General features: G+C 36.0%; 1 protein-coding gene across 2 annotated transcripts in view; it reads right to left on the reverse strand.

Annotated features, from left to right (window-relative positions):
- Window positions 1–19,433, reverse strand: part of SYN2 (synapsin II) — a 186,922-nt gene that overhangs the window by 106,259 nt on the left and 61,230 nt on the right. For both annotated transcript variants that reach the window (XM_010584436.1, XM_010584437.1), the window contains exons 3-5: window positions 7,017–7,074; window positions 4,505–4,596; window positions 404–560 (exon numbers count right to left, since the gene is read on the reverse strand). In XM_010584436.1, coding sequence (XP_010582738.1) covers window positions 404–560; window positions 4,505–4,596; window positions 7,017–7,074 — 307 coding nt within the window. The remainder of the gene's footprint in view (window positions 1–403; window positions 561–4,504; window positions 4,597–7,016; window positions 7,075–19,433) is intronic.

Raw genomic sequence — 19,433 nt, forward strand, 5'->3', positions numbered from 1 at the left:
TTTCACAGGCGTGAGGGGAACACTGGCTAAAAGTCTGTTTAAATTATGTTCAAAACCACAAATATGAAAAATATTCTCAGCTTGCTTTTCCCAGACAAATTGTGAATAAACACACTTTCCTCACTTGAGGAAGTATGTTAGCAGTGGACAGGCTTTCCGTTAGTTCCCTCGCTTATTTCATTATTTGTACTACAAATATTTTTCTCTCTCTGTCTCCATGCTGCCTACACTGGCTCTTTGAAAAAATGATTTAAACTTCTTAGTTTACTTTTTATTCCTTTCACTATTGCTTCACTGCTCTGCTAAGTGACTTTGCAGTTTGATACTCAATATTCATGAAAGGGAACTAAAGAAGCAAACGAACTGGTTTTGCACCAGAAGAACTTCTTGGTACATCACTTACCACCCACGGTTTGTCACAGAAGTTATAGATCGATTCCAGGGAGTTGACGCTAGGGATGCCTGCGTACTGCATTCCAATGATCAAGTTACGGAAATCTTCATTTTCTGCCATACTGAATGAGTGTTGTCGAACAAGGACAAAATCAGGCCTGAATGACCTAGCAAGAAAAAGACACATTGCTAATAGTCAATGATCAAATTGCTTTTCCTTCAACAGCAAAATCTTAAAAGGGAAAAACACCTAGCTGACGGATAAAGAAGTACTAAAAGAACACTCAAACCAAAGGTAAATGCTACAAGACAGAATTATTATGACTTTATGAAAATCTGTACTGTATCATTTCTTAACTGCTGTTCAGAAAACATCAGCATCCAGTCAGTAATGTGACCCCATTAAGAGAAGAGACAAATTATCATGGCTTTTCAGCTTGTTTTCCTACTGAAAGACAAACCATATATATAAACTCTGAGTATGTTCTTAGTTTATGTACACCAGTTCCTGAGCAATGACAATCAAAAGCAAAGCAGGCAAATATCTCTGCCAGAAACTTAAGCTTCTTGGGAACAATTTTTTTTCCCACAAATATTGTCAAACTGTTTTAAAGACAGTAAGAGATGAAGCAACCCCATTGGTCACAAAAGGAATCATACCATAATTGGAGATAATCACAATTCAACTTTTGATCAAGACGCTTGTCAAAATGAATTTCTAAACTTAGAGCTGCACTTTTTTTTCCTCTTTCTCTCTTGTGCCTAATAAGGATTTCCCCTGTTGCAACCTCTGTGGCTTCTTATCCTATCACCATACACCTTTGAGACCAGTCTGACACCATCTTCACATTACTAAAACCCTGACACTTAGTTACTGAAGAAGGTTCTGGAAAACAGAAGACATAATGCAACAGGACAGAGCCACCAGTACCAGGTCAATTTGCTCCTAAATTTGACTGTTGAAGATTCTCTTCTGTATTCAAATTTTATAGGTGGAAAAAAACACTGACTAGCGTGAAGCTATCAACCTCCTCAAAGAGGCATAACTGCAGGGTAAATTAAATTAGTGTAGTAAATTAGTGTAATTATTTACATGCCTTGAATAAATATAAGCTGTATACTGGAGTGAAAAATGCCAAAGATTACAGAATGATTCAGAAATCTCACTCCAGTAAAACAAAGTAAAACCAAAACAATTAAAATTCATGTCAAAATTGCTTTGCAGTTTTAAGATTCCAACCTGAATGCAGTAGTCAAAGTATATTAGCTGGATTCTTAAGCTGGCTTTCAGATGTAATGCATGATTTGGCAAAAGCAGCATTATAAAGATTTGCTGTCAAGAGTCATTAAAATGGCACTGCAGACCAGTGATCAAAACTTGTAAAGAAATTCTTGGCTTTAAACAAGTTTCCAACAAAAATATTTGCAGCATAGTTCTGAGAATTTGTGATCTAGGTTTCATGGTGGTGTGCCAAGTGTTTGAAACAAGGAAATTCAATTTACTAGCATGGCATGAGTGTAATACTTAGAGGACTAATGATGCCTTAATCAAAATTGCAGACCACTCAGTGAAAGAAAGAGACCCTCTCTATCATTTAAACATGCTATGCTCTATCATTTAAAATAGTGCTAAGGGGATTATACACCATCTCAAAGACAGCACTGTGTTTTTAATTAAAAGTAAAGAATAGAAAGTGTCCTTTAAAATACTGATTTAATGAAACAACTGGGGAACTGGAAGAATGTTATTTAATTATATATTTTGCTTTGCAAAAACTCCTCAAAGGGACATTTACATAATTGTTCCAGTTCTGTAATTACCACTGGACAGAATGATTGTGTATACAAAAGAAGGTCATGAGAAAAAATTTAATCTTGGCTCAAGCATTTGTAAGATCCAAAATCTCAGCATTATGTAACATGAGATATCATTTTTTATGGTTTGATTTTCATTCACAAAAATGAAACAAGCAGGTGCCTGTTACACAGTTTTTTCCTCCCAAACTAAGGCAGCAAAATGTTGTCATTGAAATTTGTATGATTTTACTAACTAATATTTTGCTCACAAATCTATGATACAAGGTCACTTCGGACCTCACATTAATAACACATAAGACTTCTCATCTCAGTATTCAGGTGTTTATGCCTTTTTAGTAATATGCTTATAGTCCATATTCAATATGAACTTTGATACTACTGGGACCAGCAGTTTCTCCCATCTCTCTTGATAGTTGAGACAGACAGAAACAAAGGAATATGCCACACATCCTATTGTCTGACCCATATTTAATGTTGGATTTCAAATGAAGTTTCTTATCAGTTGAACCTGTAAAATAATATCCATCAGTATCTCTGCATTCCTTAGTGACACAAGAAGCATATTCCAAGCTTCAGGCAATAAATTTCACAAACCGACTAGGCTTAAAGCAACATAAAGACTAGGACTTCTGTGAAGATACAGAACATCTATAGGAAATGCTTTTGTTTTTCAAAAATATTCTGTATCTCCAGAGAAGTTATCACAGAAACAGAGAACTGCTCTCCCATCATGCCTGCATATGCTTCTCACACCAGAAAGCATGCACACATATGCAGATATCTCACACAGATTTGAGTGAAATTTATCAACTTCAGGTAGTTCTATTTGGTTAAATAAATTACCCATAAAACTCATAATTTTATAAAATCCTTTGTCATCTCATTATCAGAGTTATCAGATGACACAACAAGATTTCTCTTGTTTCTTAACATAAGCAGCAGTTTTACCAAGTTTTCTCATAAACTGCAAATATCCATCTTTGTAGACGCTGTTTTCTGGAGGTTCCCAGCTCACATTAAGTATTGACATGTTTTGATGCTAACTTGGCCTCAATATTTTTGGTCTGTTTGGAAAACTCTCTACAGAAAAGCCACTAAGGAGCAGTGATCAAGATTTTCTGGCTCCAAAACTTCTATCCTTAGGGGAAAAAAAACCAAACAAAAACAACCCAACAACAACAAAAAAAACTCAACTAAAAAAATCAAATCTCTTACTCCTCTAAGGAAATAATCTTGTGGATTTGGCATAAGTGGTTGTTGTATTAAGCTGCAGTATTTTTAGAACACACAAGAGATTAAACAGTTGTGAGTTTTAAAGCATAAAGTAAACATATTTTCAACATTTCTTTTCCTGATTTTCTTTACATGAATGAGTAGAAATTTTCAAATCTTTTATTTGGACAGATGTTGTGCAAAAGCACAAAGATACAAGACATGCTGTATGCTGTCCAGCTTCCTGAACTCTTACTCTTGCCTAAAGATAAACATAAGCAGTAAATTACCAGGTCACTGTGAGTGGCTTGATGTACCTTTCTGAATACAATTGTTCAGCCAAACAACTGCTACACTTAACTCACACTTAACTGCACTAGTCAAAATAGGAGTAATTCTCACAAATTACATAAAATATAGGACTGCCTGAAATAATTTTGCTAATACTCACTTCAGCTTTTACTTTGCCCAGACTTACCCCTGTTTTCTTCCCTTACATTTAGAAGGCTGTTGACATCCTCATTGAAATAAATGGTAAAATTACTCTCCCTTCAGTTGGAATAATCCTTTTTGGACAAAACAGCCTATTGGGAAATCTCAGGCTTTTAAACTGAAATCTTTCAAACAGACAGTGATATTCCAGTAACTATCCTGAGAGAAGTGCTATGACTTGGCCTGTTGCAGCAGAAAATATTCAACACTGGAAATAAACACTGCTCCTCTGGAAAAGTCTGGCATGCACAAAATCACCAAGACTGTCTTTATTTTTGAGGCAAAGACAAGACCTAAATCAATAACCCTAACTCACAATCATATATTCTTTATACAAGACTTCATTCCCATCTTAATCAAATCCATCTTTCACGTGATCAAAATGTTGAGAGATTTCCTTCCTGTCACAAACAGAACTTACTGCACTGATCAGATACTTTATTTCCTACTTTTCATGCCAATGACCGAGGTGCGCTGCATCAGTCAAAATCCCTATCACACATATACCAAAAAATCATTCAGTACTTTCTACATGCATATATTATGCCATTTATTGCTTTTTGCTGTTATTCTATTTAGTTTTTCTTACCTGACAACTTTAGTGCCATTTCGAAATACTTGGATATCTACTGCATAATTGCCATCAGCGTGGGCTATCAAGTTGATTTCTGAAAATTCTGCCTATGAAAAGAAGACTCACATTAGTCAGTCTGGTTTATTTTACCTTTATTTACCTAAATCCCTTCTTTTAAGTTTTAGTATCCAAACTGCTGACAATATACATTTGGAATATAATAAGCACTAAGAGGATATTAATCCAATAGTATTTGCCACGTATGACACATCACATTTGAATAAATTCTAATACCAAGAAAGCAAAAAGTAAAAAAACTTCATGAAAAAGGACTGGGGGGGCAAGTAGGAAGCATATTTCCTCATTCATGTCTGCACAGAAGTATAGAGATTAAATTTTTGCTTTGTATGGTGTTACCACAGAGATTAATACAGACTCAACAAAAATTGCGTGAGGTTTTGAAGAAAACAGTATAAAAGTAATGTTAAAATAACTATGATAAATTATTTTCTTATAGCATTTAGTGTCTCTTCATATACTTTACTCCTTTCTATTTCCTTTATGTGCATTTACTCTTCTTTTTAAAAGATCTGGTGCTAATAAACAATTGACTGGCAAAATTCACAAATAAAGACCTTTTTCAAAGTATCTTCTCACACTGGAAATGTGGAATTTAAAAGGAATCACTTCCATACTCTGAATCTACAGTTATTTGAAAGGAAAGGACAGGATGTTTTTCATTTATCCACAGTCTTTCATCAGCTTAGAGTCTCAAGGCACTTTACAATAACATTACACAGCAGAATAATTGAAATGCAGCCAGCTGTCTTCTAGTGGATAAATAAAAGCGTCTTTGCTATCCCGGACACTAATACAGAATAGAGAGTGTCAGAATTCTCATTAGTCTCCTCTTGAAAAATGGTATCACTGAAAGTCTTCCTAAGAAAAATCTGTGTAAGGCTTTCAGAATTTAGTGTTCAGTTAAGGCAAGTGTTGACTACTGTAACCACCGTTCCAACTCAATAGCTTAAGTATGTGCTTGATTTCAAGCATGGAGGTCTCTTCACTAAATCCCATACGTTTATATACTTTCTAGGATCAGTGTTACAATGTTCTAAACACAAGGGGCAGTTTTAAGATTATTGTAAAAACAGTGCAGATGGTGAGAGATTGAAATATTTGTATAAGTGCTGACAATGTTAAAGAATCATTTAAAATCTATTTAATCTGGGATTGGCAACTGATCTCTCCAATTAATAAATCATATTAAACAATTACAGGGATTCACAATATAGATTTTGTAGTTTAAAAGCTTAGTACATGACAGAAAACATTGTATGTGGTAGACAGGTTGCTCTAAGTAGTATAAAAATAAAACAATGCTCTCTGTTATTAGCAAAAGAACACTAAAGTAGTTGTTAATAAACCTCTATACAATTGTCACAGTGTTGACGTGTTACTAAGTGATGAGTAGGGTTCAGAAACTTCCAGTCTCTTACTGATTAAAGGTGGTTCTGGTCCTACAAGAGACCACAGGAAAGAAATTGTAGGCTTACACCAAGCTTCTGTTAATATTAAAGAGACAGTGTGAGTGATGTCAGCTCCATGGTCAGATCTAGGTGTGAATGGTATTTTGGGACAAAATAGCTTGTGTTCTTTTTCCTGTTTCTCCCTCAATACTCTTGAAGATCCCTGGCAAAGCTTTCCATGTTTCCAAGCCAAGAACATCAGCAGATATCCAGTGGTGTGAAGAATGGAGCAAAGCTAGATGTTGTACTATTACAGTGAATTTAAATAAGTTGAATCCACACAGCTAGCAGTAATTTTCCCTCACTCTTTGAAATTCCAATGGCAAAACAATTCAGTTTAAGTACTGAAGCTTCTTACCGTAGCATCTCTTTATAGAATTCAAGATTGAAAAGCAGTGAAAAGAATTATTTACTTCCCTAATTTTGGATATCTAGCTCAAATAAAATAGCTGCGATTCCAATGCACCCTGAATTATATCTCCATATTTATTCAGTGCTTTCTTTAAAACCCCCACATGCTAGCACTGCAACCTGAGTGTATGTATATTCTTAAGTGAAGAAATTAGTGATACAGAAATGCAACATGTAATTCATGAAGTGTCTGGGAAATTCAGTCTCTAAGCAACAACGTTTGAATACGACAGGTTTTTAATGTTGTGCAAATTCTAGTCAGAATCCTCTAAAAAGAGCCACATTAGAATGAAACATAACTAAATCATTGAGGGTTCTACTTGTAAGGTTTTTTTGAAGCACAAAGGACTATGTATCTATCTATACATACATGCATACAGAATCATTTAGGTTGGAAAAGACCCTTAAGGTCATTGAGTCCAACCGTTAACATAACACTACCAAATTCACCGCTAAACCATGTGCCCTAAGCACCACATCTACACATCTTTTAAATGCCTTCAGGGAGGTACGTATTTATACATATATATGTATTTGCATAAATACACAAATATAAAAATAACATTCAGATTAAGTAATTCAGTTACCTGTTCAACCTTTATGTCATATTCTCCATGGACCTTTTTTCCACGAAAAGCCTTGGCCCTGCAGGAAAAAAGGGAGAGAGAAAATCAAGGATATATGTATCTGTAATCAGTAGCTACATAAAACCTTCCTGTATGGCCTTCAGTGTCTTGAAAATACGCAATATACTAATTGAATCTACCTACTACACATACACAATTCTCTTTCCTTTGACATCCTTGTATTCTTAACATCCCATCATGCAGTATTTTGTGATAAAAAGCATAATGTGATTTTCAACATTAAAATGTATACTAAAGTATACTGAAATACATATTTCACAATTAGATATTAATATAAAATGAGTACCACTAAAATGATACAATCCTGCTCTCATTAAAGTCAACAATGCCAGTGGAAATTCATATCAATGTGAACAACATCCTAACAACCACTCATGTTAATTTTTATCCACTTAGTTTACTTAGAAAAACTGGTTTATTGGAACACTATGCTTAGAAACTTTATATTGTTTTTAAAGAAAGTATCAGAGGTACTGGAGACTGTTGTCACCAAATTTGCAAGTGCCCGATTTACTAATCAGTTTTGCTTTTTCTAGACTATAACTTGAGACAATGTCATTAATCTGAAGGAGAGTTTATGACTAATTATTATATACCAGGATTGCTGTGATAAAACAGAACTGAATTCAACGATCCAGTCTCCCAGGCCTAACAAGCAGACATTTTTTCTAGGAGTCTATCAGTTGTATGCCTTAGGCAGCATGTATCTGCTTTGGAGTAAATGGGAATTTAAAAAAAATAAAAAAATCTCTTAGTAAAAGGGAATTACTCTAACAATCTGAAGCTGAAAAAGGGATATGGTATTGGTCTTTCTCTGCACCTCCTTTGCTCAAGACAAAGCTTAGAGCACATTTCCCACTTCTGTTATACGCAAACAAAAATCTGTTGCACAATCGAAAAAGAGAACACCATAGACAATCTTCTCAAGTGTTAAAAGAAACCAAACGAAAACTTTGTCCATTTTCAGCACCTGACAAAATGCTATTATATTAAGCTAACTCTACCTCATCAGTGAAAGTAATGTATATAATACATATTAAAACAATTAATTATTGCTTTTGGAAAATCCTTTTCCCAGTGAGGTCCAGAAGAGTTTCACCATTGGTTTCAGTAGTGGAGGAACCAAACTTCATAATAATCAACTGAAAACACTGCCTTAAGCTACATATTTCTTTAGGATATCTTAGGTATTATGGATAACGGATGGTAGCAAGCAAAGAAAGTGTTTATACTGAAATGGTATACTAAAATATTGCCCAACAACTAATTCTGTACAAATACACAACTGGTAAGAAGGCAATAATGAAGACAGCATTTGCATTACTGGTTTCTACTGTTTACTTGTAATAAATATGTATGAAATATGACATTTGAAATCTATTATTTTATTACAGGAGATGCATATTCAGGATAATGTTATCAAATGTTTTTGTCAATAACAAAAGTAAAAGTTAAATATACTGTATCACAAGTCTAACAAAGAAACACTATTAATCACTTATTTTTCTTTCCAGATTTGTTCTGAACTTCCACATGAATATGAAAACTTTGAAGATGTCTGGACACAGATTAAGTTTTATAACGCTGTTTATGTTGAAGCATCAGCTGGACCATGTTAATCTAATAGCTGCAGGAAAACCAAGGACATCAGTATTACCCTGGGAGAAGTTCACAAAAGCCAGACCGGAGAGGAAGGTCTCATGTTCAGAGATAACACCACATCTTCCTCAGGAGAAAAGCAACCAATTTGTAACAACAGACAGCTTAAATGTCTCTTTGAAAAACTAAGATTTACCACTTTGAAAAATATTTAAAACTCCAATTCTGATCCCTATGAATTTAACAGTAATGTTATTGTTGAATTTTAGTGGGAACAGGATGAGCCCCCAGATTTTATTTCTGATGCAGCAACAGGTGATGTAAAGGCATTATTGGACATCGCATAACACAAATTTAATTTAAATAGAATTATGTTGGCTACACAACACAATAAATGTTATATAGTAAAGCTGCCTCTTGAACACTGAAAAATAAGCTTAGAGTAATAGTCAGCTTCTTCAAAGCTGAATGGTAACTTGAACATGTATAGAGATTAAACCTCCCACAACACTTACCCTAACAAATATCAGCAACTGATTACATCTTTATCTTTATGAGAGGAAATCGAACCAGGAAATCACAAAGACCAAAAGAGAGGCTTTTCAATTCTTTAGCGCTAAGTCTATTGCACATATTGGAATATACTCAAAATGTTAGTTAATGTGAGATGCTATTCCTTTAAATTCAGTCTGTCTCCTTAAACGTCAATTAGATGAGGCAACCTGTAAACAACTGAACCTGGCATGATTTACATTTCAACAAATGACTTCAGCTTTGAAAATACACAGTAATAGTAAGTACTAAAGTGAAGCAATCTGAGGCTTGAAAACAAATGCGACATTTAGAGAGACTTAATTTCAAAGTAGCTTTAACCAACAACTTTTATAAAAATGTGTCATTTTCAATAATATTCTCCAAATATCGAGCTACAAACTGCAAGAATTTATCTTGATATCTCTAAAAAATAACTTGCAACAAAAAGTCATGACTCGGTCACTTCAGAACAAACTCTAAGAAATTCTTAGCATGAGTTTGCTGTGAAATAGAACCTAGTTTTCATGTTATTTACTGTACTTAGGAAATACAGTCACACCCTGCTTGAATTATTTCCTATTTGCAATATGAGAAATGTGCAATCCTATCATAAAGACATTCATTACGTGCTTAAATTAGTATTTTTTTTTTACTGAGGGGAGATGGGGAACAAAATTCTTTGGTGTTATTGATTTACAGAATTCCACTGAATTCTAGTTTGAAATTCCTGTTACGCCTTATTACTCTCAGTACTGAGCATGGAATACCTGTATATTAACTCTCGGAGCACCTCTGTAGAAAGGAAGTAATGTTTTCAAGGACAGGGTCTCTAGGCAAGGCATTTGAGAAGAGTGTGAGGTTAGCTGTCAGCATGAGTAAAGTTAACAAAACCAATATGCCCCAATTCAAGTAACATTTGGCTGCCCACTGCTGATGATTTCTTGCATTGTATGTAGGGAAGAGAAAGAAACAAAGCAGTACCATTTTCATCTGAAACTCACTGTGTAAACAGTTCCTTTCCAAAGCCTAAATGTAGACAAAATGGACAGCTACTAATATGAATGTCACCTATTGGAGTTACCAGCATGACCTCTTACAGTCAGAATCTTATCAAAATATGTGAAATATCTATGCATTTTTTGCTTCGCAATTCATTTTCTGGATAAAAACCTTGCACATTTAAAATTAAACAACTATAGATACACAGTTGCCATAGATGCAGCCTAATACAAACTCATACTACTTACAGAACTTTGGCAAGGACAATGAATGAAGTAGTAATCACTAAGAGGGTTTCAAATATGTAAAAAAGACCTGCAATATTTCCATCTTAAACTACATAGCATCTACACACATTGCCACAGTATCTTACTATGCCATGAAACTGATGTGGTTTCATTGTGGTTTCATTTCATATAAATGAACTAAGTATTAAAACTGGTGCTACTTTTGATTGGCAGCAAAATGAACAGGAAAATCATTTGCTAACATACAACAAGTTTACACTACTTCAATTTGCATTCTTTAACACTGTGATGATGAGCTTATCAGCAACAGTCTTTATTAAAGTCAAAAGCACGCATCCAGCAAACATGTGGGGTCCAGTCCTGCAAACCACTGCTCATGTGTGTAAGTCTATTTTCACAGCCCTGCATAGCCTTGAACACTGCAATTTGCACCGGTCAATTGAATGCAGCACTTGTAGTCCGATTTCTCTACGAATAACATAAAGCGCACAGGATTCAGTTCCATTTGAACACTGATTTCTGGGCATATCTGTACAGTGAACTGCGAACTAATTACTGATCCTATCAATAAGAAGATTGTATGCTCAAAAATAATTATAGTTCCAGTTTACTACAACAGGGCAAAAGTTTGTTCATCGTTTAGATCAGTAGCACCCTCTAGAGTACACGAACCGCAGACTGTCAACGTTTATAAACAGCTAGCATAATTCACTTCAAGAAAGGTAATGTACATATATATATATATACACACACACACACGCATAGTAGTCTCAAATAACCGGTTCACTGGAATTGCCATATGCATGTAAATATTTTGGCATACTACTGACACAGAACCAGCCAGACTTCCACGAACTTAAAGTCTGGTACGCTAGCCTCAGTGACAGAATAGAAAATGAAAAGAAATGAAAAGAGAACGCAAACTCAGTCTTCAAGTTCAAATCTGGTTAGAAATAACTAATTACTTAAAAAAAAAAAAAGAAGTAGATTTAGTCTCCAAGTTTTTGTACCAGAAAAACTATGGTTTGCATGCACTGCTCTAATTACATGTTGAATCAGGAATAGTCAATCTACCTCCAGCAGTCAGTATTTTCTATTAATTTAATGGAAATATGACTGTGTCTAAGATGTCATCAGTATCCCATTTGCACTGCTAGGTGATCCAGTAACAGAGTGCTAAAAAATATGGAACACTAGCATAATACATTTGGTAACTTTGTCAACTGTCCCATGAAAAAGCATTGAACAATCTAATGAAATTGTATGTATTAAGAATTAACATTTCAGAGATATAATCTAGACACATTTTAAGTACATGGTTTTTCAGAAAGCAGTTTTGTAAACATATTTGTTTTCAATATGAAATCAAAAGAATCTGCCAAAGAAATAATGGCTTAAAATCATGATCATGTACGTATCATGAAGCTGCCCTTTAAAGGTGTAAGATTATTACTTCTTCCAGATGCTGAGGACTGTTATGCAGAGTTTTGTAAATATATGAAAACCATAAGAAACTGTTATCAAAAGTAAGCATATGATAAGATTTACACAGTATTTGCATTTTATGTGACCTAATACATGATCTAATGAAACCAGTGGAAATATATCAACATCAACAGGCTCTGCAACTGTCTGATAGTATCAACGTTTGCTATACTGACTTCCAACCAATCAGCCTAGCTAATAAAAAGCATCATTTCGAACTGCTACAGTGATGCTATTGTGAGTAAATAGAAGTTATTAAGAATACTGTAAACACACTGTTTTACAGACTTTCTTTTATTCACTTGTTCCACGTTTCTGCAATAAGAGACTGATAAGAGACTGTTATAAAAAAATAAAATATCCTATTTAAAACCTGACTCAAAGACCTTGATACTCTTAAAAGTGTTACTCAGATTCTGCAAAGACCTCTTTGGATTTAAAACATATTCTTTTTTTACTTCTGCACTGTAAAGTTACAGTGTCGGCACTTTACCCAACCAGTATTTCACTCTCACACGAAACAGTTATGTTTTCTCAAGCTATTACTTCATACAGAAATTGTCTTCAAAGAAGCAGACCATCACCACAAAAGAAGTGATAGAACCTATCAAACGCGTGACACTTGGTTTTAGTAGCTCTCCCTGCTGAGTTGGATTTCATTAGATTAATGATAATCTCCATCACCAGGAGCCTGTGCATTAGAACAGCAGCACATTTTACTGGCTCTGAAATAGCACAGCTTACATTAACAGGTTCCATAGCTGACACTTCTATCAGGCCAGTTAAGTTTTGCTGTTAATCACTCAGTCTGATGAAATGTCATATTCAACGGAAGCACTGTAATGGCAAGGAGGCATGGATTGCTCTTTCCAGTTATTCACTGTGTGATCTGACAATTCACAGAAACCCTAACTGAAACTTGATTAACTTCATAAAAACATTTTTTTCCCAGTATGACAGGCAGGACACAATTAATGATGTTCTTCATTCTAAGTCACAGCCTAGCCTTTTGAAGGGGAAAATATACTGTTCATAGAAAAAAAAAAAAAGTGCTAGCTTTGGTCAATAAGGTACATGTAAACAATCGCATTTTAGCCTATTATTTAATCTACTGACGTCACAATAGAAATGATTTCTGAACATCTTCTTCTGTGCCGAATGGCACAACATGGCCTTTTTTTTTTTTTTTTAATATCATATTGTTTCCACTGGTGCTATGTCTCAGTCTTCACTGCATATCTTTACCTGAAATCACTGTCTCGACTACTCCTATACCAATCTTGTCAATCGTAACATATGGAAAGAGAACTACCAGGAACAAAACCAAGCACTTACAGTCCTAGTGTATATTGGCACGTGATAGAGTCATCCCAGATGGCCTAATATTGGAACTTATCACATGGATAATTCTATCAAGCTACAGGATTTCTTCATCACTGATCTGCCCAGTTTTATTGAGGGCCATGAAAGCACAGCTACCCGAGCAGTTCAAACTTAACAGGGCAGTAGAAAACACCCGTAGGAAACACCTCTCCTCTGGTACAAGGCTTTCCTTCTCTGACTTTTGTAACTTGGAGCAAAGAACGTTGTTAAACATGTGCTTAAAAAGCAGAGCTCCTGCGCGCAGCCTTTGCTCTGCAGAGGCACTGAACCGTCACACCCTTCCCCGGTCCCTCTACCCATGATGGCTAAACTCATGAAAAAGCAGAGAGTAAACACTTTTCAGGGGATGGTTTTCCTGCCCAGACGGCACAGAAGCTGCCCAAAGGGATTCAGCTCTAAAAGCATATTAAAAAAGAAAGCATAAACAATCTAGAAATAAAGAATGCAAGCTTATTAAGCAGCAATTATTCTCTCTTCCTTTCTGTGCTGCATATCCCCCTTGCTAGAAAGGGGTTTTTTTCAGAACAGCTTTATATGTGGTACCTTCAGAGGCTTCCACAATCTCTGATGCAATCCCAGGTTTTTTCTCCTGATTTATTACTAGCCTTTTCTTTTTCAACAAATTATCCTATCCCCTTGGCATATATCAGAATGTTCTCTCCTTTACTCTGATTATTTAAACAAAATAGAGCCATTTTATTCTTTCACAGCACAGATCTTCCAGCCCAAGAACCATCTTCTTTTTTTTTTTTTTTTAAATCAGGAACTGTTCTATTTGTTACTCTGCTCTGTGCCTGAATACAGTGTTTTCAACAGAGATCTAATCAAGAAGAAAATGCCTCCTACTCTTGAATCTCTCATTTGAGCTTAAATTTTCTGGGTCTTTTGAACAGCATGCTTTACTGAAAATGCCTAATTTTCTGCCCGCTTAAGGTGAAACAAGTACTCTTTCATGACCAAACATTAGTCTGTCTTTCTGGTAATGTCTCAAAATCCCACACCTCCAATTATGTAATATTTACCATTAGCCCATTACTTCTGTGCAAGTCACAATGTAATTTCTGTGGGCTTTTTAAAAAAAATTAGATGACAAATGAAAGTATTTTTAAATGTTCCTTCCCTCATCACTAGAAGACCTCATACATGATGCAACATATTATAATAACCTTTTCCAAATCTGTTAGACTCATTAGAACAACTACTACACTTTCCCATGGTTAGGTTCATAAAAATATTTTGTACTCATGAGATGAACAAAAAGTCCCAACTTTTATACAGGAAAACATCACCACCCAAATTAAGAAATACTACTGTTCTAAATGCTGATGAAGGTTTTAATGGTTCTTAGTGCTGTGAGACTCAAAACTGCATATTCTGCATCAGTTGCTCTAAGTTTCTTAATCTTATCTACTATGGCCAATGCAATAATATTTCAGGCTAAAGTAACAAAGTTAAGCCTGTCATTTCCAAGTCTCCCTACCAAGTCATCCATTCTTCCCAACTTCTCATTCTGTTGATGACAAAGTAGTACAAACAGTTAATGAGCAATTCTACTGTTTAGAAAGTAAGGCACTCTAAATTATCTTGAATAAGTGGCACAAGTGTCACACAATGCAGTCCCTGGTGATTAGTTTATGACAGAAGAAACCAAACCATCTGGAAATAGCATCTAGAGATACTTTAGTTTACTTTTTTTCCTACTGTGCTAAAGAAAATAGTGAGCCTAAAAAACTTTGCACTAACAGAAGGTAATTTCTGACAACATCTAAACACCATAAAAAACAGCATGGAGTGAAAGAATCTTTGAGACTGAATCCACATTATCAATAAACTATTCAGGAGAAATTGATCTGCATTTTAGTTTTTCTATTGATACTGAATTCTCTAAGGCATTTTAAATACCTCTAAGCAAGATGTGTGACTCTGAGGTGAGAAAATTTGCATCATTTACGCCTGGAGACATTACAAGGTGATACTTAATATATAATATGCTGGGCTATCACATTGTTTGAATTTTCACCTTTCCGGATCCTGCACTTTATATAGAAACTATATCTTAAAAACCTCTCCAGCTAGTTCCCCTCTGCGCTTATCCTGTAGATGAGATTCTAACAGACTAGTCAACATCAGGTAAGAAAGAGGGGGAAGCGTGCAAGTCATGCATGTCTGCAGAGAAAGTGGGAGAGACAGTGCACACCTTTCAGCAACAGCTTGTAGCTAAACCAGATTAAGTACAACATCAAACCTTCAGTCTTAATGTCAAACCTTAAATCTTCAGCCCCACACAGGGACAAGACCCAGGGGAAACATGGGGTAATGGGAGAAGAGAGGATTGCCATAAGTGCCAGAATATCTTATTAGAGATATACATATATCTATATACAGAGAATGGCAGTGATGGTACGGGCGAGTTTGAGTATTTTCTTCCAAAGGGACCCCCACAAGCATTTCACACCCTTGCAGCAATAATTCCATGGCCCCACCAATACTGAACTAGATTTAAATGAGTGAAGGATAAAAAGATTTTTCACGCATCAGCAATTGCTTTGATCTTTGGCTCAGAAATCCTTTCACCTCCATCACGTAGGTCTGGAGCCTCTTCCAATTCTATCACTAGCTTCACATTACAGGAATGCTAGAGGCCCTATTTGAATAAAGACCCCAAATAACTGGTGTAAAACAGTCTTTGATGTTTCAGGGTTTTTTCATGCAACTGGAACTTACACTTTTATGCTTATACTTATGACAGTCATGTGCTGCCCTGTTTCTCTGAGCAGATCAATCAGAAAACCTAGTCTTCATAGGTCTACTTAAGTAACTTGGTTTAGCATCTTCAGAGGCAGCAAAGAAAGAGTATGTGGCTTTTGCTGCCCTCTTCTGTAGAAAGAAACGTATATCAGATTGGCTAAAAAATTGTTTCCAATCACAGATGAGTATAGATCCATGGTCATCTTTCTGGCTTTACTGGCTTTAAGGTAGCTGCACTGGTATCAACCCCTCTTTAAAAGAATAGCAGGGGCCAGGTAGCAGTCATAAGCAGGAGCTGGCTGAAAACAGTGGAAATACTTCAATATCATGAAGTTAGCTGTAGGCTTGTGCTGAATGATGCATGTTATGCATGACATGTAGCATGAACCTAACTTGTAAATAGTTCTACATCTACTAGAAAAAGCATATCAACAGCAATAGTACAAACAGTCTCTATTTAACGCACTGTTAGCAAAAACCCACAAGGAAATTAATCACTGACATCAACATGGATTAAATGAATGGCAATTGCGAATGCTTTCTATACTCCTTTCCTATTTCAAGTTGAATTAATCAATATTATTAAGGGTTTTTTTTCCTCCCTCACACACATGCATGCATATACACACACTCAGTTTCCACTGGCTTCATGACAGCCTCCTCCGACTCTAAATAAGATTCCCAGTGTATCAGAAAGCTGGGTCGTACCTCCAAGGCAATTCCCCGCCAAGGAAAGAAGGATTTCATGCACTGTGCTCAGCAGAACAAAAATATTAATTTATCAATTATTATGGAAGAATGAGCTTCAGAAACATGCATTTTATCTACCCACTAGCTTTGGAGGAAGGTCTAGAATGCTGCCATGAAAAACCAATTGCTTCAAGACACTCAGGTTCCAACAGCCATTGGAAACACATTATACTGGCAATTCTCAGTACAAACGGATACCAAGAAAATAGAAAATAATTTTGCCTATATCACTTTTTCACCCCACCCCCCTTTTTTTTTTTAACCACATTTTATGCCATGTTCTGCAGGGAAACACATGGAATGGTATAGCAAATTACCATTTTGCCACTTCTAGGGTTCTTCCACATATTCCTTCTCTGGTCATACTTTCAGACATACTGGTACTTTTATCCTAAGAAATCACCACTAGACATTTTTTTCAAACAGGATACTACATTAGCAAAGACAAAATATAGTACTTGTCTATTAACTCCAGCAAAACGTGTATAAATGGGTTCTTCTGAAAATACAGCAAGGAATATCTTTTAGCAATAATCTATCCCTTTCACTAAAAGGAATAGTCTCTTCTGCTCAGAATTAAGCTTCCCAAGTATGTTATAAAACTAAACTAACCACCCTGTATTTTGATATTATACTTCAAACTATATTCACATATAGTCTTGTCTGTACTTAAAATATCCATGTTTGGTTTATTGATTTTAATATTCTCTAAAAAGCCAAGTAACTAAGAGCCTATGTTCCTGAGGATTTTCAGCTTCCCACTATGGATTAAAGAATAACAGAATTTTCTGGTACTGCTGAAGTTAGTGTATGATATTTTTCTCTACAGTAAACTGACACCACAACTAATGCACTAGACTGGAAGCATTACCCACTCCTTCCCCAGGTGAGGCTGACCTTGGGAATAAAGGCTTTAAAAATTCTTGCACTGGATCAGTCCATAAAACTAGAGGTCAGGTAAAGTACATTGGGATCTGTAACACAAAACGTACCACAAGTCCTCAGGGACGTTGTGACAAAGGGGAAATCATTAAAGATGAGAAACATGACCAGGATACCTGACGATAACTTTCATTAAGGTAGTGTCTGACAGGTTTGGATCTTTGTAGGCAGTTGTGCAAACACTTTATTTGTTTATAGTGCATCTAATTAGGAGCCAAATTAAAAAAAAAAAACCAACCCCGTGAGTGATACATTCATTTTGGTCTAACTATGCATTACAAAAATACAAAATCCCACAATTGCTCACACCTTCCTCATTATGTGTAAAACAGAAGTGATCTGAGTTTTTAGTGCTTAACTAACACTGGAATCAAACAAGTCCCACACTGCTCCAAGTGTTTGCAGTACAGCTGCACGGGCTGCTCCATGCAAGGCCTGCATTACACTCGGGTCACATTCAGCTCTGGAATTCAGCAATATGTAATAGTATACTGCACCTCAAATTTGGCATTTTGTAATCCAGCAGCGTGCCAATCTTTTGAGGAGAAATCTCCTGATGAGGCTGTGTTGCAAGCCCCCCAGCAGCCCAGAGCCCTGGCTGACTGGCAGTACCTCACAGCTGTGAGGAGCTGAGGCAACCGCTGAACACGGAACTCTGTTCCAACATCTATTCCCCTTCCCAGATGAGCATGGTCTTTTTTATTTTTGGCACAACTAAATGCTGTCAAATATGAGATTCGCTCCCCCCAAAATGGTAGTGTAACAGACATGAAACAATTAAGATGCAAACAGCAGTCTCTTTTGACACATATTAACGCATAGCAATAGTTGCAATAATTTCAAAACTGAACAAGTCACATCTATGGGATTCATTCCCCCAGTGCCTATAGGGGTGAGAATAGGACCGGTTCTCTTTTGCATACAATAGCAGAGGTTGTTCCAAAATCTCAAGAGATTTGAGCAGATCTCCCCTCTAGGAGCTGTAGGGTGGAAAGACTGCTTTAAATTTAGTTGGCAACAATCCAGCATGTTAGTCAAGGATGCCCAAGAGATGAACTGAATCCAGCCCCATGTCATTTTGTGGGCTACACCCACCCACTTCAGTCCCTAATGGGAAGTGGCTAGCTTATGCTACTAGTCACCTCTCCACTAATGGATCCTTGGGCAACCACAAGTCTGCAGTCCATGCCACTGATTCATTTGGATGGGAGTCGTTAGAGAAAAAGACGGGAGTACTTTTCCCATGAAGATACTGCCATTTGGCAAAGATCGAAATAGCAGGCATGTGCAAGTCCTTGTTACGTAAGACCCAAAATCTGCAGCTAGTTACTGGTAAATATTTTTGCTAGTGAATTTATGACTTTGGGCAAGGATGATCATCCTGATGAGTAAACAAAACATGAACAAATAACAGCATTCAGAGTAAGAATATTTTCTTGATTATTCTACAATAAGACCTGTTGGGACAAAAATCCAGGATGTGGTGAAAACCTTTCAGACTTAGAGACCCAGGATATCCATCTTGCAAGTTTAATTTGCTTAAAAAAGAAAGGCTGCTACACTCATTCGAGTTCGCTACTGCATCAACACAAATTTGTCTGCAGTTATATCAGTGATTGCTTTGAGACAACTCTCGTATCAAACTCCCACATAGTGGCAGACTGCCAGT

This window comes from Haliaeetus leucocephalus, unplaced genomic scaffold, assembly GCF_000737465.1.
Source record: "Haliaeetus leucocephalus isolate CR32 unplaced genomic scaffold, Haliaeetus_leucocephalus-4.0 Scaffold984, whole genome shotgun sequence".
NCBI classification, from domain to species: domain Eukaryota; kingdom Metazoa; phylum Chordata; class Aves; order Accipitriformes; family Accipitridae; genus Haliaeetus; species Haliaeetus leucocephalus.